The sequence below is a fragment of the Falco naumanni genome, chromosome 18 (assembly GCF_017639655.2).
Source record: "Falco naumanni isolate bFalNau1 chromosome 18, bFalNau1.pat, whole genome shotgun sequence".
NCBI classification, from domain to species: domain Eukaryota; kingdom Metazoa; phylum Chordata; class Aves; order Falconiformes; family Falconidae; genus Falco; species Falco naumanni.
This window is the reverse complement of record NC_054071.1, coordinates 273361-296247: the sequence shown is the minus strand read 5'-3', so window position 1 is coordinate 296247 and position 22887 is coordinate 273361. Positions and strand designations below refer to the sequence as shown.

Sequence of the window (22887 nt, the reverse complement as noted above, 5' to 3'; positions counted from 1 at the left end):
TTACTATTGATGGGGAAAATAATAGGAAGACCCTTAAAAGTGTTTTTATAAGAACAGAAGGGTTTAACAGGAAGAAATCAAAAGTGACAAGAACTGGTTTCTTCTTTGAGGCTGAACACTTCATGGAGATGGCTTGTTGGTGTAAAAAGGGAAATGTAGGTATGTTCTGGGAATTTATTTTCACATACTTTTACATTTACCTCTGTTTTTCAAAGATGCAATAAATGGCTTATGCCAATAACAGCTCAGAATGCGTAATTAAAAGCAAATCAGCTCCCTGTGTCCAAGATACTTCCTTTGAATTTTTTTTCACTTAGAAGTTACAACATTAATGCTGAAAGTAGTGAAAAGAATTCACCTTGCTGCCCTGATTCCAAAGTGTCACTAATATAAACAGACATACAATAATGCCTCTGGCCCAGTCTTTTTCCTGTTGACTAAAAACATACTAAATATGTAATGTCTAAGATACCAGATTTTTCTTTGCTCTTATTAACTCAATAATGTTAGTCTTGAATGATTACAATATTCAAATATGGGTGTAGATGAATGCCATAATTTTTATTTTCAATGGGATTTATGGTAAGATGTAATATTTTTTTGTTAATGTAAGATTATTAAAATTATGCTAGGAAAACCATCACACCTTTTTGAAGTCAGTGTGATCTGTTCTATAGAAAACACAGCTGATGATTTTTGAGGAAAATATAGAAGGGTTGGAAGTGGAAGTTGGTTGGAATTTGATTCCCCTCTCCTTCCTGTCCTTAACTCTTTTTCATGTTGATGTCTGATAAGGTCAGAGAGAAGACTGAACAAAGTAACTTTGAAAATTAAGGACTCTTCCTGCCTGTAAAAACAAGTGTCTGAGAAGCGTTACCTGGTAAGATAGGCTGCAAAGAAGAGTCTTTTTCGAGTGCTTGTAATTGCTATTTATTATCTGTTAGAAATAAGTGCTGGAGTGAGCTTGCTGTTGGAACGAAACAAGCAGTTGATTCTTACAATGCTTTTCCAAAAACCTGGGTGTGCGTGCTGATTCTGAGGGTGCTTTTATTGGGTAATTGCATGATCTTTACATTTAGCAGGTTAAAATAATTCTCATAACCATTTTAAAGTCATGCTGCAATTGCAAGGAGGTGAAAGAATCCAGTAGTTTGGTGTCTCATTTTGGCAATGCTTTGTAATCTCTAAATAGATTATTTGAAAACTTAATTTCCAAAATCATAATGGCAGAAACTGTACTTCAGCTCAAGTTGGTTTTGATAAGCTCGTAGAAATATTAATGCAAGATGGCAACTGGAAAATGTTATGTGAGGACTACCAGATGTTTGTATTACCGGAATGTTGATATAAATAAAAGGCTCCAGAGGGGATTATAGTCTTGGTGATTTGCTAGAGATCAGATCTGCAATCCCATTTGAGTGCTTTAGCAGTGTTTGGTACTGGGTCTCACCACAGTAGATTGAAAAATGCAGTCCTGCTTAATTTTCAGTTTTGGCTTGTTCGCTGATTAGATGTTGTACCACTTAGGCATTTTCTTCCAGTTATTTTCAACTCCCCAGGAATCTGTTGGGATTTTAGAGGTGTGAGGTATTTCTAGCAGTGCGTTGCTCTTGCAAGAGAAGAACAGTCTACACAGGGGAGAAACCCCCTGCTGTTGCCAGCCTGTTTTCAGAGTGAGAGCCTTCCCCAGAATGTTAGGAAGTTTTTGTGGCTTTATCTTTTTTATTGGGAAGATGAGTTACATGCTATGAATGTTTTACTTTTTTAAAAAATTGTTAAAATGGCAACTGAGTTACTTGCAAGTGACAGGTAACAATTTACTATACAAGTAGAAACTGAAGCTGTAAAATACTTTTTATGATTTGCCTGTGAGGGAGAATCTGTCTTCAATAAGAAACCTGATCTTATTTCAGAAAAGGGTTTTGTTATTGCCTGTGAACTCTTTTTATTTTAGAAGTCTGCTCAAGCTGATTGTTTCTGTAAAACCTTAGCTAGTGTGTTTGAATTGCATTTTTGCTTGAGAGGAGAGAAATGAGCAGGAACGGATTGGCAGGAGGGAAAAGCGGTGAAAAGGAGAATTTGGAGAAAAGGAAAATAAGAGGTTTATTTACTTTTAACGTGCTTATGATCTTAATTAAAAAATTATGAGGAAGATTAACTTCTGAGGAAAAACAGTTTTGAAGATTTAAGCTTTAAGCATCTTGGGATGTAGCTCAAGAGGATTAAAGATGGAAGTAGAAAGAGTAAAAGGCAAGTATCTAGTGAAAATAGGAGTGGTGAGAAATGCAGCAGTAACTCTAAAATTAAAAAAAGTTTTATTTGCTTTTAAGAATTTGATTACATTTTATATTGACTGCTGTGGGTGTAATTCTAATATACTTTGGGTAATTTGTAGTTAGGGTTGGATGTGATTGGAGGGGATGCAGTTTTCTGCATCTGTTCGAACACCAACATGAAGCAGTCTTAGAAGAATGTCAAAAATATGACTTGACTTAATGACTGAAGAGTAGAAATTTTCAGTGGAGGATTTGTTTATAAAAGCAGAAGGTTATTTAGAGAACTCTTGGCTGCTTCTTACCACCAACTTCCTCTCTCTTTCCTCGGTTTAGTTTTAGCTGTTTGCTGTTTTATCTGGCGATATTTGGGGAGGAGGGGGAGGGGATGGTAGGTGGTCTACAGCTAAAGAACGATGGTTGTTTCTTTTCTTACAAAATACATGTAAAACTTGTAATTCTCCCTACAGTACTGATGTTTCACTGACAATTGTCCCATCCTTTTAACAGTTTCTTACAAATTACAATTGTTATAGGTGACCGAGCCCTTCCCCCCCCCCCCCCCCCCCCCATTTTACAATTGGAGAATTTGTTTAAGGGGGAAAAAAATTATAGTGGAAAAGAAACAGTTTTTGAATACTTGTCAAAGTGGCATTTTGGTTACTGAATTCTAGTGGGCTGCCGATATTCAGTGCATTTTGAGATGACTATCTCTCTTATTAACTGTGTTGAAAATGATTTTTCTGAGTAACTCATCTTTTTTTCCATGATCTGGCATCTCAAAAAATAAATAAATCTGGATGTTACAACTTGATAATGAGTTTTCTGAAATAAACTGAATTAAGATCTATGTGTCTGCCTTAATTAAAATCTTTTTATGCGGTGTCCACAGGGCCCTGTTATGACCTCAGGAATTTGGCCTTCCATCGAAGTTCCTGAGTGCTACTGATGGTATAATGGGGACAAGTTACAAACTTGAGTTAGGATTGATATATAGTGCCTTGGGATCAAGAGAAAAGCACAGGACTCTCAACATGTGACAGAGATCATTTGCACTCTATTTTGAGGGGGAGCCAGGTTCTTTCTATTTTTTCTGTCTCCCAAATGAGTTGTTGTAGGTCCTTTAGCCTGGTATGCATCTTTCACTGGATGCCAGTTCATTCCTTTTATCTTTATGCTGTGATTGTGTTGATTTTTCCAGTTTATTATCTTACTACTGAAGATTGTAAATAAAAACCCATGTCTCACTTTGAGTTTAGCAGTTTTTGTGGCGCTCAACAGGGTACAGGTTAAGTAACATCTTTTTTTTTTTTTAATTGTGAAGTACAAAAGGTAGAGGAAGGTGTAATGCACATGCTCCTGGTTTTTAGAAAGTGTTCAAGCTTAATTCACTAACCATTTTTTGGCATGAATTCTTCTTTCTTCTAATTCGGGCACAGTTAAGTCTGTATATATACCATCCATGTTACTCCCCTGTAGTTTGTTTTTTCCAAGCAGTGATTGGCTTCTTGTTGTAGAACTGTTCACACTTCTTTGTTCCTGAAAGATAAGCCTCTTGCTTTTGGAAACCAGTCTTCCTTTCAAGATGTAGCTCTCTGTTATAGGTCACTTTCATCTTTCCGAAGTGTGTATTTCTAATCTGAAGTCTAATTTTATTGGTACAGGTTATTTGCTACGTTGCAACTTAGCGTAACCTCTGGAATTCACCGTGGCTGACTTCCAGCCTGCATTTGTAGCTAGACAAAATTTCCTACCACACAGGAGACATTGCAATCGGTATCACTTAGCCTGTGCTCATGACTGCCATGTGAATGCTTTGCCCAGCATTGCTTTCCTCTGGTATGATGCTGTGTTTAGTATAGACGTTAAAATCTGAAAACTTAAGCATTTTATTCATCTGCTAGTTAAACAGCATTGCATCCCATTTTGCTCTTTCTGTTAAGTTGGCTTTTTTTTTCCCCTTCTTTTTCTTTCTTTACAGCAGTGAATTCAGACCTTCCATTGTCCTTTCCAGGGCTTTGAAGACTGTAGGAAGATACTGGTCTTTTCCTGTGCTTCCATATCTCATGCCCTTGTTTTATTGCTCCAATTATCTTCATCCTGCTCCTTCTCTCTGGGCTGTTCTTGGATAGTCTTTGATACGTTGCTGGTTCAAGAAACAACCACCCCATTTTTCGAAACAATTTGTAAAAGGAGTATATTTTTAATAGGCTTCTGTAAGTTATCTTTTGCTGAATAAAACTTCCTGCAAATGAATGTACTTGGAAATTTCCAGTGTAAAGTACTGGTTTCTTAAAAGGGAGTTGGTTTATTTTGAGTAGAAATTGGCAGGCTATTTAGCAAAAGTCTAGTACTTTTGAGGCCTCTTCTAGAATTGAGTTAATGTTCCCCACCTCTCTTGGGTCAAGTCTTTGCTGCTCACAGAATATTTTTTGATGATTCCTACAGTAGATGAAGTTTTGAGCTGAGAAGTCTTGGTACAGCGGTTAAAGTCAGGAGGTAATTAAGAGGACAGAGTAGTAAGGGAACATTTCCTGTGCTTCAAAAAGGTCTGATCTGGCTCAGGTTCTTAGACAAAATGTTCTCATCTGGCAGTGGTTGTGAATGAGGTGAGAATTATTCTTTTTCTTAACTGTAATCTTAACTATATCCAGAGACAAGGGCTGTTTGTTATTTATATCGAAGGAAGTGAGAAACTCACAGGTTGTGTGGGCTAACAGGGGTCTGTAAGATAATATTTTATATTTTGTTTCCTGTGACTTGATATTTATGCTTTTACCTTCAAGTTTGTCCAGGCTTCTCCTGACCAGAGAGAATTCTGATGCCCAAACTATTTACGAAATGTTTTCCTAATACCTCTGCCTGTGGCACTTTTTAATTCACTCCTAGTTCAGAGATGCCAGCACTGTTAGTGAAGTGTGAAGTGGTGAAGTATTAAGTGTTTATGAACAAATAAACAGCAGGGGTGCCCTGCCGATTTCAGAACTTTACCTTAAGTCAGCTGTGGTTCCTTTTAAAATGCATTTAATACTGGCCCACGCCAGAAGAGCAATTCGGCGTTTGAAGGTGGGACATGGCATGCTTCTAAGCATAAATTTCAGTGACCTTTTATGTGCTTCCCCTGGTGGTGTGCTTGATAAGCAAGGCAAGTGGCAGGTTTTTCCTTACTGGCAATTTTTGCAAAAGACAGTGATTGGTATTACCCGTTTATTCCCATTATGACTTGCTACAGTAGTAAAAGTACCAGTGATGTCACTTGATGACAAGTATTTGACAATTGACTGTTGTATTGAGCTATGTAGGAGTATGTTGGAGTTTAACATCACTTTTTAACTGTATTTAACTGCCTCACAAAGCATCTGTAGAAAGCTTTGACATACCAGACTGAAAGTATGTTCCAAATAGTAGAAAATCTTTAAAATCTAGAAACTTTGAGCCATTTTAAAAGCATAACAAATGACGCGCTGGCATGCAGCAATTCTATTAGCACGTTGTCATAACTTTTATTACCACCTGCCTGTCCAGGCCATCTGGGAGGAAAGGATGGAAGATATAAAAGTGACAGTTTTACTCGGAGGATATTAAATGGTCCTGTCTATCTCAAGCTCATGCATTTGTCTTGTCTTTAGACCACAGAAGCTTTCTAAAACTTGTTTGCATATGTAAGATTGAGGTAATGTTTAGGTGCATCTTAAAATCTTGTTGAAATACAGAAAGTAGTTGCTAAGTTTCAATTTTTGCATCACATGATTATTTTTCTTCCCCATGTATATGGTTGATGGCTACAGCCCTCTGAAGTTTGCTCCTTGGAGGCCAGTGAAAGATAGAGGAATTTAGTATTGACTTCTGCCCTCCATTCAGGAAACCCTTCGATTTTGTAGACTGTTCCAACAGGCTTCATGAATGTGCCATTGTAACATAAAAAGCTGTTGTTTTTCTCCTCTTTGCCTCCTCGTTAATCCCTCATTTTCATGCCATAAAGGGAGGTGTTACCACTAAATTTACCCATTTGTCTTTAAGGAGGACCCTCTGGAGTCTTTTAACTGTGTAATTACCTTTAGTGTTAAACCACTTCTCTAATGTGTGTGTGTAAGAGATACTTAATTGCTTCAGTTTACCTGGAAGTAGAGGTCTTGTTACAGAAAACTGTTTATTGTTGATCCATACCTTATGTGGAAATCTGTTCCCTAGGCAAACTGTTCTGGAACTGTTCTGTGTAATTTTGAAGCCAGGCAAGGAGAGCAGCTTTGTGGCCTCACAGGCACTGGGAGGATGCTGATCAGGCGCTGCTGCTGCCGACTTTCCAGCCATTCCTCACATGTTGCTACAGGGTGTCTTGGCCGTGCCCAAAATCCCTCGTAGGAGCAGGACTGCACTGCGTAGTTTGTTGTGGCTTGAGGTTGAATTCACATCTCCATTTTGGCCTTGTATGTAAGGAGATGGATGGAAGGCCATAGTGTTATCATTTCAGAGAACTCAAAAGTTATTTTAAGCCAAGCTAATTTTATGTATTTTCTTCATCCCTTTAATGGTTCTTAACTAAAAGTTGCACTGTTTCTCACTCTGCATAAGGAACTATCTTAAAAGAGATAGGAACACTTTTGCAAGTACTTTGAGTAAAAAGGTGTTAGTTAAAAACTATAATCACTGAAACTAAGTAGTTTTAACAATAAACCACAAAAAAAAATCAATTTCATGTCCCAATCGTGTTTTATTTATTCATTGTGCTTTCTTCTGGTCACACCTTTTCATTAGGGTTAGCATCTTGTTGCTTAGTGAGCAGACAGGTTGCTGTCAGTGAGATGAGCTTCAGACAGAAACTTCATCCTTTCCCTGGTTGCTTATTCTCCTCTCACCAGTTTGTGTCCCAGTTGTTTTGCCTGTGCTATAAAACTGATCACTGGAATAATGTAGATTAAAAATGGCTGTGAATGTAACAATGCAGCAGCCTGGGTGGAGTTGAGCAGTGCTTCTCGGAACCCCGAGGGGAAGGAAAGAGCTTGGTTCTCTCCTGACCGTAGACTGAAACCAGCAAAAAGGCGATTTTTCACCCAGCCATGGAGAGGAGGAAGTGTGCTTGTGCTGGAATTTCAGGTTATATCTGTGCCCCAAAGATGTGTGGCTGGAGACAGTCAAGTGATGATGTTCTTGGGAGGCAAGACTGAATGTTGCCCATGGAAGGGCGATTAGCTCAGTATTCAAAGTACTGTCTGCTAATTTTGGCTTAATTTGAATGACATGGAGTGGAACAATTGAACTTCTTTGAAGGAATTGTGGTAATTTTAAGTTTAATGTAGTAAAACCTGCAGCAAGTACCTGAAGTGCATGTTGATGTCCCTTTTTGAAATGCTGATTTTAAAAATCAGCATCTTAAAACATTCTTTTTTCTCCTCATTCCACCTACACAGCACAAACTGTGAATGCAAGAAGTTTGTAAAGCAGTTTGATCTGAGAGCACTTGGTTTTAGGTTCATGCTAGTTGCCTGCAGTGGAGATCTTAAGAGTTAGTTGTTTGCCCCTGAGCTTTGCTCCAGGAAATAAATTTCCATCGAGATAAGCGTGCATCTCTGCAGGGTTAGATGCTTATTTCTTAGCTCCTGATAGCCAGTATCTCTTTTTCAGTGTTTACTTGGCTCACTGGTGCTTTTTTTTAAAGAAAATTAAACCTGAAAAAAAAAAAACCCACTGTTGTTTTACGGTTACCTACTCCCGGTGTACCGGTATTTCCAGGTACTGTCTGAAGGTGCGTACAGCTCCAAACCGAAGTGCACAAGCCGTAGGCTGGAGTGGAGGCTGGTGCGAGCCTTGCTGGGAAGAGGTCTTGTCTGCAGCTGGAGCCTGCATTCAAATCCACACCTGCCCTGCAACCGCACTTGAAGGCTCCAAATTATGTCGATAGCAGTTTGGGAGGAATTATGTGCCTATACGTTGGATGTGTTTATTGTGAACATTCTCCTGTTGTTTTGAGGTGTGGGATTTTTAGGTATATATTCTCTGTGCTTTCCACCATTTCCTTTCAACAACTAATGACTCAGCCTTCCTCAAGAGGTGAGCCTGTGCTTTACTTCCACCCACCCACACACCCCCCCACACACACCCCCGCAACAAACCTCATTATCAGCCTTTGTATTTATAGCAATTCATGCTGCAAGATAACGATTTTATGTCTTTTACTCACCCTTTTTTTATCCTTCTGAGGACAAAACTTAACAGCAATGGAGTTCTTGTGGTTCACTGTCCTGTGCAGTTCAGAGGAAGGCAGATAAATACCACCTGTGAAACAGAAAGTGTTTAGCAGGAGGCTAAACTGTAAGGCATGTGTGATGCTTTTATATGTCAGAGTTACAAATCCTAGTTTCCAGTTCATCTTGGAAGGTATTTTGTGTATCTGCCTTGGGGATCAGGACTCAGAAGTCAGAGATGGGTTAATTATTTTGTTTTAAAACCTCCCTTCTGATAACTAAGTGCCTTTTTTATCAGTTGTGTCTGTGTAGTCATTCAGACGTGTTGCAGTGGTTTTAACCCTGTATGTTCTCTGCAAATTACAATTTGACTTGGCACTTATGCTAGTGAAGTTTTCACCTTCTATAAAGGCAGTGAGAATTTCATCTGGCCTGAGGGATTCAGTTTGAAGTAGAGAAATCATTACCAACACCTTCCCTAATATAAGTCTTTAGGAGAAGGTTTAAGCTATAGGGAATTATTCTGTTGATGTTACTGGGAGTCATTCTGAATCCAGGATTTTCTTTTGCTGTTGAGTTAGGGTTGTGTGTTGCTACTTGTAGCTTTTTCACATTAAGAACCGCATTTGTTAAATCTAATCTCGGAATAGTCTGAGACTCTCAAAATTAAAAATAGGGAGTAAGTAGTGAGTTGAAATGGTGGCCTCAGGGTAAAGTAGTAAATCCCAAATCAAGTGGGGAGTCTCCTGTTTGAGTCTTGGACTCCTTGAAGGAGATTATATGCTAGGCTTATTCCCACAAGGAGCTGCATGTTGAAAGAATGAGTGGAGGTTGTGTATCTCCTCTTCAGAAAACACGGTTGCACTTTGTGTAACAACATATTTTGAAGGTGCATGGGGAGAGAAAGAAAGCATGATGGCTTTAACTTGTGTCCCATGAGATTTAACAGCACTCCTGACATTTTTTTCTCTTATGTTCTTAGTTTTGGGGTTTTTTTATCTTTTTGGGACTGACAGGGTGAAGATTATATATTTCTTCTGCTGAGTTGTGAAATTCTGTTTAATCTTCAAACTGGCGATGTCAAGGGTGCCGAGTCCTCCTCCTCCGGCAGAAATGTCGAGTGGACCTGTAGCAGAGAGCTGGTGCTACACTCAGGTAAGGCTACACTGTGCTGAGATTTTCTTGAGATAACACAGTTAGAACCTGTAGTAAGAAATTTATTCAAAACAAGTTTAAAGTCTGGGGTTTCAGACAATGTCATGCTTGCTACAGTGAGTGTTCACCAAGGCAACAGTCAAATGTTGCTCTCTGCCGTTGGAGGAACTTTGGAGGAGGCAACTGGGGAAGTTGGAGTGTTCCAGCTGTCGCTGCCAGCCATTTCCAGACTCTGTTGTCTTATGCTTGGGGGTTATTTGTCACGTAAAACACTCAGTAAAACTTCCAGGTTTTTGAGTTTTGCCTTTAAGATGGCCGGTATGAATGAGCATGAATGACCCTAAACCAGATTATTATCCTCTGTTTAAAGATCAAGGTGGTGAAGTTTTCCTACATGTGGACCATAAACAACTTTAGCTTCTGCCGAGAAGAAATGGGTGAGGTCATCAAAAGCTCAACATTTTCATCTGGAGCCAATGATAAGCTCAAATGGTAAGAAATAGAGCAGAGAGGTTCACCCTGTTTGTACAACTGTGTGAAAGAATTTGGGGTTCTATAACAGAGGAAATCTCTAAAAAACCTACTGGTACTGCACACAAGTTCTTGCTTCCTTGCATGTACAGCATATGCCCTGGGAGAACTATTGCTTCAGCACAATTGTTGGACACACAAAACAAATGTTGAGGATCTGGCTGTTTGCAGTGTTTCTCTGATAATGGAAACATTTGGAGTAATAGAAGCCATCACTGGCAGGGAGGCTACTTCCTGCCTTGAAGCAGAGATGTGCTGTGGAGGATAATTAATGTCTTAAGCTTGGGGTTTTTTTGACTGATGTTCACCTTAACTGGCTGAGTATACTTAGCCAGCATATTCAAGCGCTATTTCAGCCTCCCAGTTTCAGTCCCTAATACTCCATGTTGTTAAAAAGATAATTTTTGCCTGCACTCTAAATCCTGCAATTTAAGACTATTGCTACTGTATTACTTTCCTCTTTATGACAGCTTTTTGTGAATTCGAAGACTTAACACAGAGGTGATCAAATTAATGATGTTCTGTAACTCCTTCTACCCAGGAGTTTCTGCTTCTTAAAGATGACAATATTTTTGCCCTTTTCCTTTCCTTTGAAACCTTTATCTCCCCTGAGTTCTCATGTAATAGCCAGTAACTCCAAGTGGACTTCGGTAGAATGTGTATCTTCTGTGAGTTGTCTGACCTGGTAGATCCATGGACACCTGGTCCTCGTTTTATTCCTTGTTGCTGATACTGTTTTAGCATATTTTTTTTTCAAACCTTCTTAGGATAGAATGCAGCAAATCAGCCACTAAATTTAGTGTGTGCATATGTGATACAACTTGTGTTCCCTTCCTTTGGGTGGCAGACGTGTGCTTTCCTTGGAGTGCTTTTTGTGATTAAATTACCTGCCTTTATAACCTTTGCTAGTCAGATCTCATTCTAATGTCTAGATCTTTCTGATCTTTGGTGGTAGTGTTGTGTGTTTCAGCTGTTAGTCATTTGGCCTAGTTTTTGCTGTCAAGTTTCAGGTCATGGAAGTGCTTACGAGTTAGCCTGTTCCTGCACTTACTCCCTTTTCTTCACACAGGAGTAGTTTTCTCTTGCCCTAGTATTAAACGTTTTTGAGAAACTACCAGCTTTCCAGAAATCAGTTTTTCTCTTCAGTTGCTTCCTGTGGAGTTTTACCTACTATTTCTCTGGATTTGTTGCACTGCCTCAAATCCATCGCCTCCATTCTACTATTTCTTTCACTTTCCTTTTGTGAAAGTTGTCATTGAAGGTGCTCTACAGTAATTTAAACCACGAGCAGGCGCGCGCACCCCCCCCCCCCCACACACACACCCCACACCCCACCCCCACCCCCCTCTTTTCCCCTGTATTTTTTGGAAGTGGTTTGCTTGTGGTTTGTGCCTGTGTATTATGACCTGGCTCGAAGGCGTAGCATAAGGCTGACTGTAACATACAGTTCTACTCTATTTACCTATCTATTATTCCCTTGTGGTTCAGTGGCTGTTAAACAGAACTTGTTGTACATTTTATTGTGAAAATCCTACAATGCCCTTTCTTTGAAAGCTGTGAATGACCTGCCAAAAACTGTTCCTGACATCTCATTCAGATGCCTGCTTCTACAGGTGTTTACGTGTGAACCCTAAAGGCTTGGATGAAGAAAGTAAAGATTATCTATCCCTTTATCTGTTGCTGGTGAGCTGTCCAAAAAGTGAAGTTCGAGCAAAGTTCAAATTCTCCATCCTGAATGCTAAAGGAGAAGAAACAAAAGCAATGGGTGTGTAAAAACGGTGTAAAAACTCTTTCTGTGTGATGGGGTCAGTTGTTTGTCTGTTGCCGTTTGATCAAGCGAGTCACTTGGCTGGTATTTGAAGCACAACATCTTTCTTTCAGAGAGCCAGCGAGCATATCGATTTGTACAAGGCAAGGACTGGGGGTTCAAAAAATTTATTAGAAGAGACTTTCTTTTGGATGAGGCCAATGGACTTCTTCCAGATGACAAACTCACTCTCTTCTGTGAGGTAAGTCTTCCTGTACAACTGAAAGAATAGCAGTTCCATTAGCCTCGGGTAGATGTGACCTTGGTTTTCATCCTTTCTTTTAAGGAGTCAGAGGTGTCAGGAAAAGTACTGGATGTTGATATGGCACTTAAATTTTTATTTGTGTGTGTGAGTGCACACACCTGTGTGGCTGATGGCTTTTTCTGTGTGATTCATCACGTTTCACTTCCATTTATTTTTTATTACTTTGTATTTGTCTTTTACCTGTGATGATGATAGGAATTAAGCATGTTTGATTATCTTCTCCCTTCTGGTTTAGTGTTCACATCCATCTGTTTGTACTCCTTAATTTGAAACTCACTTGGGATAATAACCAACACTAGTTCTGTAGTGGAAACTGGCCTGCCTGTTACTTGTCTACTGAATAAAGAAGTGTTTTCTTTATTTTCCTAGGTGTGTCTATATAGCCAACAAAAAATAAAAATAAAGAAACATTTAAGAGAAAGGAATTTTACAGTAACCACAATTTTCTGTTCATTGTGTTTTTCTACAGCTGCTTACAAAATTATTTCACTAATAGGAATTTCAGACAAAGAGGCAGACAGTTATTTTTAAAACTAGATACTTAAGTTCAGAAACCTTAATGAGCGAATTCAAACTCTCTAATTTAGTGTCTTCAGAGCTTCTGCTGTCTTACTTCCATTGTCTTCTTTTAACTGCAAAATACATCCTATAGCTGTGATTTTTGCCGGAAGACAGGTAGGATGAGTTGTCCTCTCTTTGGATCTCCTGCAGTGTTTTATGGGAGTCTTTTTTTCTTTTGCTGTGTTTTTTTTCAGGAGTAAAAGAAATGCTTCAGTCAAAAGTGTTTGACTGCTGGGGTTTTGGGTTTTTTGTTTTGGTTTGGGTTTGGGTTGGTGGGGTGGTTTTTTTCAGTTTTGTTTGGCCATCATAAGCATGCACATTTAACAAATATCTCCTAAAGCATGTGTATTCAGTCAGTAACAGACATTGTCATGGAGGGAGCCCTTCCTTTAACGATTGTAGTAATATGGGAGGAGAAGAGGGCAGTTATCTTGGATAACATCTCTGTAGGTCTGGCAGTTACTCTTTCCTTCATGATAGAAGAGCCAGAAAACTTAAAATCGTGGAGCAAAACTCAAAAATTAATGTCTGAGAAGGGAATTTGTGAGGTCCAGTGCAGATAAACCTGAGATCCACCAGTAGTCTTGGCAACTAGTACTACATCAAGTCACTCCACTCTTTACTGAATTACGCCCTTCAAAAGCTTCAGCTCAGTGTTTTTGTTCTGAATGAAGAAAAAAACTTGCTGGCTTCACCTGGCCTTGACAGCTGTTCTCCCAGTTTGTTCTACCAGTGTAGCATGTAAGAAATCTTAAGCTTAGTGGTATCAGAGGGGAATGTTTTGTTGTCTGGAAACAGTCTGGTGAGAACTTTCAACAGTTTGGTTTGGGGTTCCCCCACCACCACCTTTTTTTTTTTTTTTTTTTTTTTTTTTTTTTTTTTTTTTTCTTTTTTCCTTTTTCTTCCCTGAGCTTATAAGTCTCTTGGTGTGTAACCCGGTGTGCCATATCTCTCCTAATGCTTCCCTGCTGGCCACAGGTGCCAAGTGATGCTTCTCACATCTGTACTTTCAGCAAGCATGTTTTATGTGTAGAAACTCTCTAAGGCATTAGCAATACTGGATGTTGAGATGCTTTATGTTGGGAGTTTTCTGTAGACCTGAAGGTTGCTGAATGTCTCTGCTGCACCTTCTCATTGCTTTAATAAAATTAAAAGGAAAAAGCCTTTTGCTCTCTGCTCATGTCTGATGCTGAACATGGATAATGTCTTGCTGAAAATACCATTAAGGCAGAGAATGATGTTCCTTGTCAAGCATTTCATATGTGACTTCATTTAGTTGTCAGTTCGGGGATTTTTCAACCTCAGTTTTGCAGGTAGGGTTGGCTGTTCATATCCCAGCTGCATTACTTTTTGCTGTTTAAATTATATTCCAACATCATAGGCAAATATCATTCCACTAAATCTCTAAGAAGAATGGTTTTACCAAAGTTATGGCAATAGCTCTCTTCTGAGCCAGGCAGTGTTGGTTCCCTTGCTAAGGTGTTGACTTTACCTATTTTGACCTCTAAGGCTGGTCACCACTCAGTATCTACAAGTCTAAACTTATGTAAAAAGTCATGTGATAGATTTTTGTGTCAGTAACATGACTTCCTTTCATATATGAAGAGGATTTGTTGATTGAGACACAGTTTGGAAGTCTTTTTTGGCTGGTCTGTAATCAGTGTTGGATTCCAGCAAGGGATCTACATCTTAGAATTCAATTTTAATGAATCTGAGTTTTCATCTATCCTTGAGTCGGTGTTGCTGATCTACATGTCACAGGGCAAAAAGTTGATATAACTGTCAAATTAATGACAAAGAATATTAGCTTCCTCATATTTGCTCTGGCTAATCGTTAGTGCGCTTTGGCAAGCAGCATCTGGTGTTTGAGTGTTGTATAGTTTGTACAAGATGTGGCTGCCATCAGAAACCCACTGGAGGTTTCTCAAGAGTTTGGGGTATGTGCTGTCAGCATGTTTTTTCCCTTAGAAGATGCTTCTGTCATCTCATTTCATAATACAGTACTTTTACGTAACTGTGAAGCTTCCTTTGCTGCCCATTGTTCTTCTTTGGCCATTGCTTATTAGTAGAACGGAAATTTAACTTGGACTTGACAGCAGATCCAGGAAGGAGTTTCATCTATGTTTTCCTGTCAATCAGCTTCTTCCTTTTATGCTTTGTTTTAGTGGGGTGGTGTTAGTTACTCTGATCTTTCCTAGTTGGAGTCTGCTGTAGAAGGCTGTGATTTACTGCATGTTTAACGTAAGGGTTTGGGGCTGAATAGTCTTTTAACTGTTCCCTTTGTGTAGATTATTCATCAGCTGGTATGGCTACCTGTGGTCCCTAACCGTGTCTGCTTTAGAGCAGGTGATAAGGAATCTCTCTGCCTTTCCCAAATCCTCCTAATTACTTGACAAAAAGCTGCTTTTTAAAACTTACTGTTTAGTTTGGGCTTTTTTATTTTATTTTGTAATGTGATCGAAGTGTTGAACTACTAATAAATTTAGAACCAGAAGCAGCAAGATATTTGAGGGGTCAGACACTGCCTTTGCATACATGTATGGATAGCATGCAGTGCTTGGTTATAGAAGCTCTGCATATACTTCATTTTCATTTGTACTGCTGTCTGTATTGCATTATTGATTGGGGAGGGTTTCAGAGTGTCGATAGAAGGAAAGAACTAGGTCAGATATGGTGTCTGTAAAAGCAGAAAAAGAAGGTTCCACTTCCTTAAGAAAGCATCTAATAAAGTTATGATTAAATTGCATAGAGGTGCTGTTAATTTGGGATTGAGAAGAAAATCTACTGGTGTGATTTAGGACTTGGGATGGGCACTAAGGCAGGGTAGAAAGGATGCTTTAAAAACGGAGGTATTTTTAATCATACAGTGATTCTGCAGTGATTCTGCTTGGGAGGTGTGGGTTTTGCTTTGCATTTCCCTTCACCTGCCCTGGAAACAAGAACTTCCTGTAGGGAGTTTAGTTTTTCCAGTGCATGTTTGAGTTTTTGGGTTGTTTGCTCTCATTTCCCCTCCAGGTGAGCGTGGTACAGGACTCTGTCAACATCTCTGGCCAGAACACTATGAACATGGTGAAGGTACCAGAGTGCCGCTTGGCAGATGAGTTGGGAGGACTCTGGGAGAATTCACGCTTCACGGACTGCTGCCTGTGTGTTGCGGGCCAGGAGTTCCAGGCTCACAAAGCCATACTGGCAGGTTGGTATTGAGCTGGATGGGCCTTAGTAGGATAGGAGACAACAGCCTTATGGCAGGTGGATTTATTTTGAGCTACTTCGTCTTTAAAGGAGGCTTCTGCAGCTCTTTTAACTGCAGAGTTGTAGTACAAGATTGTTTTGTGAGCTGTTACAGGTAGAGAAGAAATACCTACTTAGTTTTTAATTGCCTATGTCCTCCTATGGCAAGGGATGGTAGGAGAATTTTTTTGTGGCTGTAGTGTACTAGAATGTATTCCTAAAGTATTTGTAAGCAGAAGTTAGCACGTTTCCGGAGGAACACTTTCTTGTAAAGAAACATACCTTACCACCCATGTCCTTTCAACCAAGGCTGAAGAGTACGTAATAAATTCTCCCATACCCAGTTTGAAGCTACGTCAGCCACAATGTCACAACCTGTACTTCTTTACTAGTTGTACCCAATTTGCCCTGTCTGCTATAGGAGAATTTTTCCTGCATTAAGTATCTGGACAGGTGTTGTGTTGGCAGGCTACACTTAGCTCCTCCTGAAGAGTAAAAGAGCATCTCTAACTGTGTTTTATTTTCCTCGCTGCCGTAGCACGTTCCCCAGTTTTCAGCGCCATGTTTGAGCATGAGATGGAGGAGAGTAAAAAGGTAAGTTCCTGAAGGAAGAACAACTTCTCCAGCTAGGTGCATAGCTCTCTAGTCAACTCTTAGCATCACTGGTCAGATAACTTTCTTAGGTAGTCTTTGTGACTATTGTCACCTTTTAACTGTTTTTCTCACACTAGTTGCAGGTCTCTGCTTCAGCTGTCCTGAAGGGAGGAAGAAAGGGATCAAGGAGGCAATTGTTACCTTTGTTACTCTTGGGGAAGGAGACTGGGGTAGGATAGGGAGAAGTAGAGAATGTGAAATGCAACTTAGAATTCTTCCTACTCCGTCCACATCTTTTTCTTGGGGTTGTTTTTTTGTTGGTTTTTTTTTTTTGCAAATAGTACACATTCTAAATAGTTTGTCTCTAGCAAATTTCTGAATATTGAAAGAACTTGGGTAGAAGGAAGCCTCTATCTTCTTGTCAGGATCTTAATTAGCTTCGTTTTTCTGATACAGAATCGGGTTGAAATCAATGATGTGGAGCCCGAAGTTTTTAAGGAAATGATGTGCTTTATTTACACGGGGAAGGCACCAAATCTTGACAAAATGGCAGATGACTTGCTGGCAGCTGCTGACAAGGTACAGTTGGGATTTATGGGTGTTCAGAGAACCAGGACTGACATGCACCTTGCTTTACACAGTGTTCGTTGGAGATTGCTGCAGTAAGCTTTTCATGTGATCATTGTGGTTGGGCAGTTTCTTTGAATTGGTTGTAACTTACAGGTAAATCTGGATGTGGTATAAGATACTTACAAGACAGGATATACATATAAGATAGCTATAGCTGTATAGATACATGTGTTAACATACAACAATCAGGAATTTCTGTCTCTACTGCTCATTTTTAAGCATTTTAAAATTTCAGAGAACATCAGAATAAGAGCTGGGGGTGAAAAGAAAATTTCAAGGTGGACCTGGCGATATTTTTTCAGTGTGATTATTACCAAATCTCAAAAGTAGTGTTCTGTCTTGGCAAACAGGGCCTGCTTCTCCTCCCGATCTGGCTGGTATCAGCAGCTTCAAGAGATGCTCTAAAGTGATGGATAGACAAGAGTGGCAAGGTCCTGTTGTTTATTTTCTTTTTGCAGTGGCAGTCCCTGCTGTTTATGGAGAGAAGGGGTTCACTGGAGGAAGCCCTGTTGCCTAACCCATCTGTGGCTTTGCAGGGTCCTTGCCAGGGAGGTGTCGGGGATGGTCTAACTGGAAGGCTGCTGGAAGTCTCCATGTAGCAGGCGCAGCGCTGTGGCCTTGCCAGCCAGCCAGCCTCTGCCTCCTTCCTTTTGCAGCACCAAGGACAGAAGAGAGTGCTCTGCTGGTTAGCGAGCCATATTAACCAGTGAAAATTCTTAATATATAACCAAAATTTTATTTCCTTTTTCTTTTTTCTCTTAAAAGTGAATTTAGTGCTGGTGAAAGATGCCAGTTTGACAGCACTGGAGACTAAAGTCCTGAATTTATCCATCGAACAGGTTCAGCACGGGTAGAAGCAGTGCAAGAGTCTCCACACTGCCCTGCCAATGTGCCTCAACTCTGACCTGGAGGGACCACCTCTAGGGGTGAGAGCGTAGTTCAGTCTCCATGCTTCTTCAGTCCTTGGATTCTCTTGTGGGTGCCAGTTAGGGTGGTGGATTTTAAGATGTGGATGCATGTAACCTTGTTCCACGCAACCACCACACGGCCATCAAATTCCCGGTCACTGGCGGACCTGGGCTTCATCAAAAATGCTGATTTTAGAGGTGAAATGCTCCATATGCCATTATTAGGCCACTGCAACTAGAATTAAAATGGGAAATAATGCAAGGAGATTCTTGGCCTGATTATAATCATTGCCACATATTGATTGAGAGCTCACATCCCATCTTTAACTGAGACAAGTGTAAGTAAGAAGCAGTACATTAAGGACAGAGTAGGCTTTAACTTTGAGTTTCCTGGCTTTTAATGTAGAGGTTTTTTCCTTTTAAACTCATTGTGTGTCTCTTAAAAGCAGAAATAAAAAATCTTTCATGAAAGCACATAAAACATCTAATATTTACTCAAGAGACTGAAACGGCTTCTTCTGAGTTCCTCCTGTCTCTTGGGGAAAATATGTAATTAGACCAAAACCAAAACAAAGCACGTCTTCTCAACCCAGGAGATACTATTTCAGCCTCTTGGGTAAGTATGCTGTTAGGTTGGGTGTTTGGTTTTTTATTTTAAGTGTAATTAAGAAAGGGGGGGAAGGGGAAATCTTGGTACCTGAGAGACCAGAATGGCTACTTTTGCCCAACTATGGAATTAGAAATGGAGCTATTTGTACAGTGAAAATCAAAATAAAAATTATACATCCATGGAGGAGAATATTCAATTTACAAAAGGAGAAATTTAAAGCCTTGTTTGCTGCATTTCAAGCTACTGACAGACAATAATAACTAATGGATTGCCCCTCATTTGAAACTGTTTTATTTATTGATACAGATGAAGGAAGTGAATGATTTGCCTTCTCAGATGTTCTGGTGGGAGAAAACTGTCTTGGTTATGAGTGCTATGCCTCAATTGAAATAAGTATTATCACAACCTTAAGTGAAATTTTTTTTCAATAATCTGAAATTATTCAAATTTAATCATAATGGGATGAAAATCTCAATCAGACTATAAAATCTATAGTAATAGTGCTTATCCTATGGCAAGTGCTCCCATCGTCATGCAGATGAGCTTGTTACCAGCTCTCTGTTCAGGTTGACAGAGCAGTGCTTACAAATCCAGTATCTTCCAAATGCAGCCTCACATACTCAGGAACTTGTACATCATGTCATCTCTTAAATTGTCCAAAAAAGCCTTATAAACAGTATGAAAGATACTCTCAAATGCAGTTATCTGTCAGATTAAACAAACAAAAAAAACCAAAATACTTTATTTTTTAGAAATATCACTCAATTTGAAGTCGTAACATGAAGAAGACTTAACTTTTAGTTTAGTCTTTAGGACAGTTTATGTAGTGCTAGTATTTGTGCTAGTATTACTACTCCTGTAAGAACTGCATTAGAATTGACTGCTTTCCTACTCCCTGTGAATTGTAATCATGGGATCTAGAATATTCAGAACTACTCATTTTGTCTCACCCAAAGAGCCGCAAACCCCATAATCGCATCACACGTACCAAGATTTTCAGAAGTACCTCAGTTCCCAGCAGTGATGTTCTAGAAGACTGAGCTTTGGGGCTTGGATTTCATTTCATTCACTGATAGTGAGTGGCTTACAGTTTCTGAGAACTGACCTTTTTGAAGTCTGCCTGAGACCACTGTGTTGCTTTTGAAAATCTTGCCGGTGTATCCATATTTCAATACTGTCTCAAGTGCTGCAGGAAGTAGAGTGTGAAATTTATGAGACAGCACTCTTCTTCTAAGCATACTGCAAATTTCTTAGAATTTCGCAAACCATTGACATGGCCCAACCCTGTGGATCTAAAAACGTTGAGGCAAATGCACAATTGAATGGTAGAAGCTCTTAGACTGAGAATGTGAAATTAGAATAGAGCTTTTGCCAGGTCATTACAGACATACTGTGATGTTTCATTTCCAGCTGGATAGCCACAAGAAATCGGGGGCATTTGTTTAACATTCTAGTATTAAACTAGTAGCATTTACTTGAGCAAGGTTGGTGTTAATGTACAGGTCATTAATGGCAAAGAAATTGAGTGAAAACTGCCTAAACATCGCTGGAACACCTATGGAGCATTCACTGTTAGGTCTTCCCACTGAACCCAGGTAATACTGTCATGTAGCAATAGAGTGAGAATAAAGATTTGGCTTCAGCATTCTGTGCCTTGAAGTAACTGAGGTAGTAAGTATTCCAGGTGACCTGAAATTCTCATTTCAAAGCATGAGCACAGCACCAGTAAACCTGTAACACAAGAAGGCCAGGATGAGAGTTATGGTGGGTATATTTCCTCTCCATTGCTTTCCTCAGGGTGGGTACATCATGATTCTCCTTTTTTTTTTTTTTTTTTTTTCCCTCTGCTTTTTTTGCTGTTTACTACTTTGAGTACAGTTCAGATGCATATAGCAAAGCAAAGAAGTCTGTTCAGCATAATAGAGTAGTTTGTTACTGAACAGTGAAGGAGCACAAGTAAGGCTTCACATCAGGCATGATTGGGTGTTTTCTTCTTTGTAACTGTACTTTGGCTTGTATTTTGCAGTATGCTCTAGAACGTCTGAAGGTGATGTGTGAGGATGCACTGTGCAGTAACCTGTCTGTGGAAAATGCAGCAGAGATCCTCATTCTAGCTGACCTACATAGTGCTGATCAACTAAAAACTCAAGCAGTGGACTTCATTAACTAGTGAGTTTACTTTTGTTCCAGGATGCAGCAAGTCTAGGGGAAGGCATTATTAGCAATAGGGTTCTCTATCCTTTTTGTATTGATTTAAGATACTTCTGTGCTGAGTAGTCAGGGTAGATGAGCATTGTGTTCCTGCTGTCCTCCACCAGGGATGATGTATGTCTTGAGCTTTTCATCCTTAAGATGAAGGACTGCCCAGCATACAGTTGTGCCAGCAGAGCCAAAGCTTGCTGTCTTTGCAGAAGATGCCTAACATACATCCAGGGTGGTCCTAAGACAGTACACTAAAAATGTTGTGCTTCTTGAGCATGTGGAAAGAATCTATTTAGTTAATGCTTTTTATCTCCAGTTGGTAACTTCAGATGTTCTTTCTTTATTTCTAGTCATGCTTCTGACGTCATGGAGACATCAGGCTGGAAGTCTATGGTAGTGTCGCATCCCCATTTGGTGGCTGAGGCATATCGCTCGTTGGCCTCTGCACAGTGTCCCTTTCTGGGACCTCCACGTAAACGACTGAAGCAATCCTAAAGTTCTGTCTGTCACACCACCCCATGTTTTTCTGGAAGCAGCATCAGCTGTTGCTGCTGTAACCTTGACCACCAGGTAGACAGCGAAATCTGTGGAGCTTTTACTCTGTTGTTGGGGGGAAGAGACTGCTTCGTGACACCCAGACTTTTTAAAACAGCACCAAGTAACTTGGGGAGAGGGGGGAGGGTGGGCCTGGGGCTCTGGGGCTGTTCAACCTAATGAATCCCTGTCGCTGCATCGTCTGTGTGTTCCCTTCGACTTGGCTGAGTCAATTAAGTACAGGGTTCGGTTTAGGCACCAACCCAAGTCGGAACAACCCAGTAGTGGTACTGGGGAAGACAACATCTCTGCGTCTGGCAGCACAGAACAAATCGTCAGATGCCTGGAGCAAGAGGACATTTTAGTGTTGGAGGGTTAAAAAGAATTTCCAGTGAGGTTCTGGAGAGGAAGTACCTGATGGGAGCTCCAGTAGTATTTATGTCAAAAAAAGAGAATTTAAGTCCTTCCAGCTGAGCTAAAAACTGGACGTTTGTGTAACTCCTTATTGCCATCCAGCAACAAGAAGATCAGTTTCTCTGTTAGTAGCACTTGTATGTTAATTGAAAAGAAAAAAAAAAAAAAAGAAAAAACCCCCTACCTTTTATAACATGACAGGTTGAAGTGAAAGGGGACAGCGTAAGGTTGTGTGTTCTGGAGGGTGTGAATAGACTGAAGAGAGCCTTTGGCAAGTCTGTATTGGCTTTGAGAGGACTAGAAAATCCTTGATCTGGAGCGTGCTGTCTGACAAGAACAACGGTTACTGTTTTTAGATATTGTGGGAAATGTTTTTGGCATTTTTCCCTGCTTTATTTCCATCCTCCCCCTTTTTAAAAAAAAAAAAAAAAAAAGAGAAATTTTATTGTTCATGAACGCTGCGTTAAAAGTCCCTGTCCTGAGTTGCTAAATGACTCTTAACTGTTTGTACCTGACTTGCCGACTGTATAGGAGCCAGTCCTGTTCCTTTCTATTAGTCACTCTTCTTACAGGGAAGAAGTTTCAAAATAGCTGGTAACTTTTTTCTTTTTGAAAATATAAATAATTACTATTTTGTACTGTGTGGTATCTGTTGTCTTTTTTGTTGTTTCATCTTTAAGACTTGCCAGTTTAAAACTGGCTCCCAAAAGGTTCAGTTTCGGTCTCCTGCCATGTACTGGTAGTGACATGCTGTTTCTGGAACTCGGATGGGATTGATTAAGGAATGCTGCAAACATGATTGCGATGCACACCTGTGTTATTTCTCATAGCAGTTATTGCCAAAACGCAAGAGAGCATCGGCTTTAATAATAGCAGCGTGAAGCTGCCCGTGGTCGGTCCTTTTTTACCTGTCCCTGTTTAGATGTCGGAGGGGAGAATAGCGTAATCGCCATCCGTTTTATGTAACGTTAAGGTGCGGTGCAGGATGTC

The 22887-nt window shown here is 39.9% G+C and overlaps 1 protein-coding gene across 5 annotated transcripts in view; it reads left to right on the top strand.

The window, feature by feature from the left end:
• The window catches only part of LOC121098837 (speckle type BTB/POZ protein), a 28535-nt gene extending 6000 nt beyond the window's left edge, over positions 1–22535 (top strand). For 4 of the 5 annotated variants that reach the window (XM_040617259.1, XM_040617260.1, XM_040617257.1 and 1 more), the window contains 9 exons: positions 9472–9610; positions 9981–10102; positions 11755–11906; positions 12023–12150; positions 15790–15967; positions 16544–16599; positions 17056–17178; positions 20774–20916; positions 21300–22535. In XM_040617259.1, the coding sequence (XP_040473193.1) occupies positions 9533–9610; positions 9981–10102; positions 11755–11906; positions 12023–12150; positions 15790–15967; positions 16544–16599; positions 17056–17178; positions 20774–20916; positions 21300–21444 (1125 nt within the window). In that variant the 5' untranslated portion in view covers positions 9472–9532 and the 3' untranslated portion in view covers positions 21445–22535. Of the gene's footprint in view, positions 1–795; positions 881–9471; positions 9611–9980; positions 10103–11754; positions 11907–12022; positions 12151–15789; positions 15968–16543; positions 16600–17055; positions 17179–20773; positions 20917–21299 lie in introns of all 5 variants that reach the window. The other variant, XM_040617258.1, reaches the window with a different exon arrangement.
• Positions 22536–22887: the final 352 nt, after the last annotated feature.